At 45.8% G+C, this 8,261-nt stretch overlaps 1 protein-coding gene across 2 annotated transcripts; it reads right to left on the bottom strand.

Annotated features, from left to right (window-relative positions):
• Positions 1–3,490: 3,490 nt before the first annotated feature.
• On the bottom strand, positions 3,491–5,420 carry Cox5b (cytochrome c oxidase subunit 5B). 2 transcript variants are annotated; one of them, NM_053586.2, is made up of 4 exons: positions 5,200–5,318; positions 4,604–4,677; positions 4,342–4,441; positions 3,492–3,684 (listed from the first exon to the last, which is right to left on the bottom strand). In NM_053586.2, the coding sequence occupies exons 1-4, from the start codon at positions 5,300–5,302 to the stop codon at positions 3,572–3,574; spliced, it is 390 nt and encodes a 129-aa protein (NP_446038.1). In that variant the 5' UTR covers positions 5,303–5,318; the 3' UTR covers positions 3,492–3,571. The 2 variants fall into 2 exon arrangements, with proteins under 2 accessions (XP_063123859.1, NP_446038.1); XM_063267789.1 differs by having other exon boundaries at positions 3,491–4,441; positions 5,200–5,420.
• Between the last annotated feature and the right edge of the window lie 2,841 nt (positions 5,421–8,261).

The raw sequence follows: 8,261 nt of genomic DNA, 5'->3' as shown, positions 1-8,261 counted from the left end.
CAAGACTCAGACCATCACGAAGAGGCAGAAAGTTTGTATGAGCCAGAGGTTGGGAAGGACTGAAACTGTCTTCTGGCGTGGCAGGCAGGACCAGTGCACTCGGGAACTCACAGCAAGCAGCTCTGGCCACCTGCGCAAGATCAGGCCAGTCAGCCTTCTAGCATGGCTTGGAAACATGTTCATGAACTCCCACCCCGGGGTTGGGGATTTAGCTCAGTGGTAGAGCTCTTGCCTAGCAAGCGCAAGGCCCTGGGGTCGGCCCCCAGCTCCGAAAAAAAAAAAAGAAAAAAAAAATGAACTCCCACCCCTATCTGAGGAACTACAGGCCGTTGATTGCTTCTGTGGGAGAGAGTCTGTTCTTTAAGTGTTTAAGTTACTGCTAAATTGACAATGTTCCAATAGATGGCTCCACACCCACAAGTATAAAATAGCACAAATGGAAGTTGGGCTATTAAAATTTAAAAACTATAGACAAGGTCAAAAGAATGAATAAGACAGGAACTGCCCCAGACATCACAATGGAAGGAAATTCAACTCTGAACTGGACCCTCTCACTGGAAAGGACACTGAACTGCTGAATGTGGTGACACACACCTGTAATCCCAGCAAGTAGGAGGCTGAGGCAGAAGGACCTTGAGTTTGTAGCCAGCCTGGGCTATATAGCAACATTTCCCACTCACACACACCATAAAAAATAAATAAAACTAATGAACATTTAGGAAGTCGTGATGCCTAGGGATTATGTGCCTTAAATATATAAACTGTGCTTTCCTAATTTTGATAGCCATCCCGGAGGGATTAGGCAGAGTCTATAAGATGTAAGAGATGAGGTGCAGCTCAGTAGGTAAGGCACACAAGCCTGGTGTCATGAGTCAACCTCCCAAACCCATGCACAATGGATGGCCAGAGCCGACTTCACAAAGCTGTCCTGACTTTTATGTGTGCTACAGACCATATGGTCACAAACTATGTGTACGCATGCATGCACACAGAATAAACTTAAAACCAAAACCAAAAGCCACACCAGTGGTGGCATGCAGCCTTAATCCCAGCGCTCAAGAGTCAGAGGCAGGCAGGTTTGAGCCAGCCTGGTTTACACAGAGTTCCACACCAGTCAAATCAAAATAAAAACAAAAACCATACATACACAGATGATGGAGCACCAGATTGGCAATTTGCAAGTGGTCCTAGAAATGTTTATTCCTGAACTTGCAGGACTATCTAATGACTATTTTCCCTTGTGACAGGAGACAGAACCAAAGGCTCAGATGAAGCCCTCTTCTGTGCAGAACACGGCACTTCCTTCCAAGCCCAAGTGCTCCTGGGAGGTACAGGAGCTACTCAAGCCCATGTGGTTAGATAGCCAAGTGTTCTCAAGTCCCACCCCCCCCCACACCCCCGGACTGCTTCCGTGGGATGGATGGCCTGGGTCCTAAGCCTTGTAGGTCTTGGGTAATTCCAAAGTGCAGCTAAATTAGAGGCCTATGCATGGACTCAAGAATTTACTAGTCTTTTAGTTTATTGATGCTATAAAAAGTTAAATCACGAATGTAGCAACTTAGGACATAAAATCTTTGCTATCTCACACACCAGCTCAACATGGGTCTCACTGAGCTAAACTCAGAGCGTCTGTCTGTAGGCCTTCGGACCTGGAGACTAGGTAATCACTCTTGCCTGCCTTCCAGAGACCATTTGCATCTCTTGGCTCATTTATTCGTGTGTACCTATGCCACAGCACATGTGTGGAGGGCAGAGGACCACACATGGGAGTTGGTTCTGTCCTGCCATCGTGAGGGTCCCTGGGATCAAACTTGGTCATCAGGCTGGGTAGCTGGTACATTTGTTTACCTGCCGAGCAAGAGGTAGCCAGCCAGCTGGCCCTAGCTCCAAGGTCAGCAACCTCAATTCCATCTACCTTAATTCCTATTTCTCCTATATGCTGTATGACCTAAAGTACGGACAGGGTTGGGGGTCGGGAGCAGAATGTGGACACCTTGAGGGGATTACTGTTCTGCATATCACAGCCTGGAAATGTCCTGGAGACTTTACTTTCTGTGCGGTAACAATTGTTAAAAGCAGCGAGGGGGATTTGGCAGTGAGAAGCCTGGGAGAGCACAGACTGACCTAATGATCTAGATCTTTCTGCACAGTGTGAAGGAGTGTGAAAACAGCGTGGTGTGCACCAGGCTGCAGACAGGAGCGCTTCCCAGCAGTATGCACAGTCTTCAGTGTACAGCTAGTGAGGAACAGCACTGAGTAAGATTTAATAGCTCTGGGGATTCCCTTCCCACAGGAAAGGCCAATCGATGCCTGAGTGCCTGGAAGATGATCACTCACAGAAAAGATTGGGAGCAAAGGCTTAGACTACACCTTCTACAGGCCACCAAGATGGTGGGCCTCTCTCCTCAGCTTGCCATCCCTGAAATCAACCCTGAAATTATGTATGTATTATTTAATAGATAGTAACCAAAGTCAACTCTGGCAAATTTCAACACAGAATGATAAGATATTCCCATTTTGGGGTTGGGGATTTAGCTCAGTGGTAGAGCGCTTGCCTAGGCCCTGGGTTTGGTCCCCAGCTCCGAAAAAAAGAAAAAAGGAAAAAAAAAAAAAAGGTATTCCCATTTTATAGGTCTCTGCTTTGAGAATTCACCATTTCATAAACTGGCTGGCTGAGATGAGCTGTTGTCCTCCCCAGTTTATATTCCCACGAGTATTTCTAAAGAAAAACTCCTCACACAGAAAAATTTAGTAAATACCTTGATACCAATACTAAGTTCAAATTATCATTATTATTTTATTGGGTAAAGTCTGTTACCCAGGCTCAGGTAATCTCTCAAGTGACTGGGACTTCCACGACATCACTGTGTCCAGCTTAGTGTCTCTTTTTCTTCATTCTCTCTCCTTTAAAAGGAGCCATGACAGGTGCAGCGATCACAGTGAGGGGTCTCTGGGGGACAGAGTGGACTGGAGCCCTACAATGTCCTTCCCCTAAATCCAGTGTCAGGGTTGGAGTGGCTCAGGAGTGTATGGCTCAGGAGTGTGTGGCCCAGTCATTCAGTCATTAGCAGAGCAAACAGAACCATGAAGGCCCGAGTGAGATCAGCATCTCCTCACTGGTCTTGCCCCTAACAACCCCCTTGGTTGGTCTACCATTATATAAAAGTTAAAGTTTAAATTTTTTTTAACCAGGTGGTGGTGGCAGATGCTTTTAATCCCAGCACTCAGGATCTGATTCAAGGCCAGCCTGGTCTACAGAGCGAGTTCCAGGACGGCCGGGGCTACACAGAGAAAAGAGAAACCCTGTCTTGAAAAACAAAAATATAAACAACAAAAGGTTTAAAAAAAATTTTTTTTAAATAAAAATCTAACAACTCTATACTGGTTTTACATTCTAAGTGGATGTCAAGCCAGAATAGGTGCTCTCAATTAAAAAAAAAAAAAACAAAAAACAAAAAACAAAAAACATAGAAATCAGACTAGCCAGCCATGGAAGGAGCCAGTGCGTTGGCTAGTCTTTATTAGAGAGACGTTTTCCTTTACATTCTGAAATGTTAAACCAGGGGTGGGCTCAGTGGACCATTTGGTAGGGCACCAACTTGTAATGTGTTCCACAGTTGGGGCATCGCTGGCTCTCGCCTTGGTGCAGCCAGAACCAGATGACAGTGCAGTTGTCCTCTTCACCTGAAAAGGAAAGACGGCTCAAAGTCATCCAGCACCTGGGTACCAAGGGAAGCTCTCAATGCTCACCTCCTTCCTTCAGATACCCAGACATAGCAACAAAACTGCTGCTGACTAAGTGACTACATCAAGCTCTGCTCCTTCAAATGAAAAAAAATGGACCTGAGTCTATCTGTAAGATAACCACGTATGGGGTCCCTGTAGGTTCTAACAATCCTAGTTCCTACGCAGAATTCCAAAACAGGATCTGTACTCATATGTATCCCTAGTGCCTGAAACAAACAGTACCTGACATACAAGTTTGTTTATATATATATAATTTTTCACACACACACATAAATATACATATTTGTATGCACATATAGTCAGTCACACACACATATCTGAAGCAATTTATAGATGTTCTGTGTAGCAGGTTATAAACAAAATGGGCCAGAAAATAAAAACAAGGTAGTGGGCTGGAGAGATGGCTCAGTGGTTAAGAGCACTGACTGCTCTTCCAGAGGTCCTGAGTTCAAATCCCAGCAACCACATGGTGGCTCACAACCACCTGTAATGGGATCTGATGTCCTCTTTTGGTGTGTCTGAAGACAGCTACTGTGTACTTATATATAATAAATAAATAAATCTTTAAAATAAAAATAAAAACAAGGTACTTACAGATGCAGCCCACTATTCTCTTGTTGCTAACGGATGGGACTAGATTGGGGTCTTCCTTGGTGCCCGAAGCTGCCTTTGGAGGTAGCATATTGTATGGATCCTGAAAGAGACAAGTGATGACTGTTGTGACAGATAACCCCTGCCACTGCACTGCAAGGGGGCTGTTCTACAAGCTGAGTTGTCAGGACCAAAAGCTGGCTGAAAGGAGACTCCTCTGATCCCATCCAGGCCCAAGGTCTCCAGAGGACACAGAGCTTCTCACCAGTCCCCTCTGTGCTGCTATCATGATCTCCCTCTCCAGCCCGGTAGCCTGCTCCTCATCAGTAGGGACACCACCTAGAAGAAGAAAAATGAATTATGGGACCTGATATGACCAAGATGAATACGCGCTAAAAAGATCAACACGGGAAAGGTGACATTATACGGTTCTTTGGTGGGCTCCCAAGCTACCCATTTCCACAGTCCCCTAAGCCCACTGAGGCATGACTCCTAAACCGAACCGGTTTTCCCTTCCTATCGCGGAAGCTTGGTTTTCGACTTTCCCTAAAATCAAGTCAATGACAGTATATTGGCTGGAGGCGGGCAAGTGATTTGAATGTCGGTCCAGCGCTTTCTCTTCCCTCCAAGTCCCTATCTCCCAAGGTCACCCGGCACCTTCCAGTTAGGGCATTTTGAAAGCGAGGTCAATCGGGAGAGCGGCCGAAATTACAGCAAGACCGGGCGGGGCGCCGGCTCCCGGAGACTAAGGTGGTCAGCAGGGCTCGAGGGAGCTCTAATGGCCGACCCCGCTCGACCGCCCATTACCAACCACGTCGGAGGCCAAGGACACCGACCTGGCGCACCCAGCTAGTCACCTACCTCCAGAAGCCATGGAGCGGGTAGCGGCCACGCCACGGGGTCCGTGGGCCCTCAGGGCCTGAGCCGCCAAAGCGCCTACTCCGCGAAGTAACCTTGAAGCCATCTCGCTCGAGACAAGCAGATGCACTTCCGGGAACAGACAGAGCAAGACAGGCGGGACTTCCGTTGGTAGGTGTCTAACAACGCCCAGTCAGCCTTCCGCTTCCTGCCCCCGGCCAGCCGAAGAAGCGCTAAAGGTAGATGTTGCACATGCGCAGCTCTGACTCTTCGCCGGTCGCGCAGACTCCCGCCGCCTTGGGGGCGTAGCGTCAGTTACCGTGATACCTTGTGGCTATCGTGACTGTTCCGCTTGCTGCTCGCGCCCCAGAGTCGAAGCCACTTAGTAGTGGAGGTGCTGTGGAAGCCGAAGTCCCTCTCAGTTAGGGATTTGAAGCACGAATGGTACAACCTTGGGCGTGAGCTCGGGAAGACTGTTGAGTTTGTTATGCCTGTGAGCTGCAGGTTCGTGTCTGCAGACAGAGCTTTAGCCATTACCAACTTGTTGCAATGGCCCACTGGGTCAGAATTTGACAGGACCTCCCCACAGTCTTAGCCTCAATCCCCGCGCCTCCACTCTCTTGTTTTGTTTTGTTTTTTAAGCACGGTAACACTACGTAGCCCTGGCTGACCTGGAACTCCCTATGTAGATCAGGCTGGTTTGGAACTCACAGAGATCTAGTTACCTCTGCTGGGATTAAAGGTGTTGCACAGCCCTCAATTTTCCTGCTACAGTACTGTCATGGGAGGTGACGGTGTTGACCCCAGGGAGGGAAGAGGGGAGGGAGGAGTGCGGGGGGGGGGATTTGGAAGCATGGATGTAGGATACCGCCTGGTGGCCACTCTATGAAGTTATGAACAAATAAGGATTCTAGGAGAAGGAAAGGATGGAAGGAAAGTTAATAATACAAGTGGAAATCACAATAAGCACTGTAGCCAGAGTCTCTTAATTTAGACAGAAAATATCCCCCACTGCACACAGGTGAAGCATGACAACTTGTGGCAGAGCGTTCACTAGAGACTTCCAAACACTGGCTTCTTCATTTTATTCTCGTTGTGGAACATTCCCGAAACACTCTGGCTGCGTACAACATCTATGCTTCCCTAATTGCGTCCCAGGGATGGACTCTTAAATACTTTGCAGAGGCCTGTCATAATATCAAATGACTTTAGTAAATCCTGCCCTTGGACCAAATATATAGTTTATAGGGCTTGGGACCCCAAAAGGTAAATTTGAGGAAAACTACAAAGGACTAAATTCCTGGGTGTTGCCATTACCCCTTGTAGGTTATTTTCAAAAGGGTCTGGTGGAACTTTCCTTCAGAGGAACTAACCTGGTCTTTGTGGCTGCCCTCATCAAGAAAAAAAAAAAAAAAAAGTCTATACCGGAGCTCTAAATTTCTTGACTCTGTTTGAAGATGTGCTTACATTTTGCATGGTTTTCATTGCTACTTCTTTATCCCCACTACAATTATCTGGATTAAAGTGGAAAAATAATTCCTTAATTCAAGGCATCTTTCCCCCTGTGGAGAAATTATTTTGTGCCTGTATTAAGAGGAAAAAAAAATCCAGGCAGCCCCATCAGCTAGCTCTGCCATGTTTTCTCCTTTAAGTAACACTCAGGAAAACTAAGACTAGATGTCTTAGTTAGGGTGAAGAGACACACGGTGACCACAGCAACACTTATGAAGGAAAACACTTCATTGGGGCTGGTTTAAGGTTTAGAAGTCTAGTTCCTTATCTTCATAGAGGGAAACATGACAGTACACAGGCAGACATGGTGCTGGAGAAGGAGCTCAAGACTTCTACCTCTGGATCCACAGGCAGAAGGAAGAGAGACTCTGGGCCTGGCTTGGATTTTTGAGACCCCAAAGCACACTTCCTCCAACTAGGCCATAGTTCTTAATCTCTGTCAAGTAGTGCCATTCCCTAATGACTGAGCCTTCAAATATATGAACCCACAGGGGCCATCTTTTTCAAACCACCACAGCCAGCAAACGCACATTGTAAAAAAAAAAAAAAAATCACATAACACAAATAACACAAACTGGCAATTTGGCATTTATTCTTTCTGTCCCGCCCCCTTCCATACTAAACCTGAATTTCTCAACCTCAGCACCATTAATATTTTGAGTCTGGAAATGATTTGAAGCAAGGAGGGGTTGAGGGTTTCCTTTGTGTATTGTGGGACTTGTGAGCTCTACCTCCTGGAATTCTCCAGGGTGGCAACAGAAGTATCTTGAGTACAAAGGAATGCATATACACGAGATGTATTTGCTTGTGAGATAAAAATATAAATGATTGAGAAGTTGCTTTTCTAATTTAACAGAATATTTTGTGGACATCCCTTCAGATCAAAACATAAATATAAGATATATCGCATAATATTCTTTACGGATGTGCTGGAATGGCTCCAACTGTCCTCCTGGTGGATACTGAGATTTCAGAGGTTTTGTTTGAGCTCAGTCAGAAGCACCAGAGACACCATGCGGTTGAGCCATTGCTGTAGAGTATTTCTCTAGGCTGGTGTTCTACCACTGAACTACATCCCAGCCCTTTTTGATTTAGACAGTAGTTCTTAATCTGTGGGTCAGGACCCCTTTGGAGTTCGAGTATTAGAAATCCTACATATCAGATATTTACACTGTGATTCACAACAATAGCAAAATCACGGTTATGAAGTATCACTGAAATAACTTTATGGGTGGGGTCACTACAACATGAGGAAATGGATTACAGGGTCACAGAAAGATTGAGAACCCTTTTTTTTTTTTTTTTTTTTTTTTGACAGTCTCACTCTGTACCGCAGGCTGGCCCTTGAACTCTTTTTTTTTTTTTTTTTTTTTTTTTTTTTGGTTCTTTTTTTCGGAGCTGGGTACTGAACCCAGGGCCTTGCGCTTCCTAGGTAAGCGCTCTACCATTGAGCTAAATCCCCAACCCCGGCCCTTGAACTCTTAACCTTCCTTTTTTCCACTTCATTTTTTAAAAAAGATTTATTTATTTATTATATATAAGTACATTATAGC

Source organism: Rattus norvegicus, chromosome 9 (genome assembly GCF_036323735.1).
Source record: "Rattus norvegicus strain BN/NHsdMcwi chromosome 9, GRCr8, whole genome shotgun sequence".
Lineage (NCBI taxonomy): Eukaryota > Metazoa > Chordata > Mammalia > Rodentia > Muridae > Rattus > Rattus norvegicus.
Note: the sequence above shows the minus strand (reverse complement) of the source record. Positions and strands in the feature narration are given on the sequence as shown.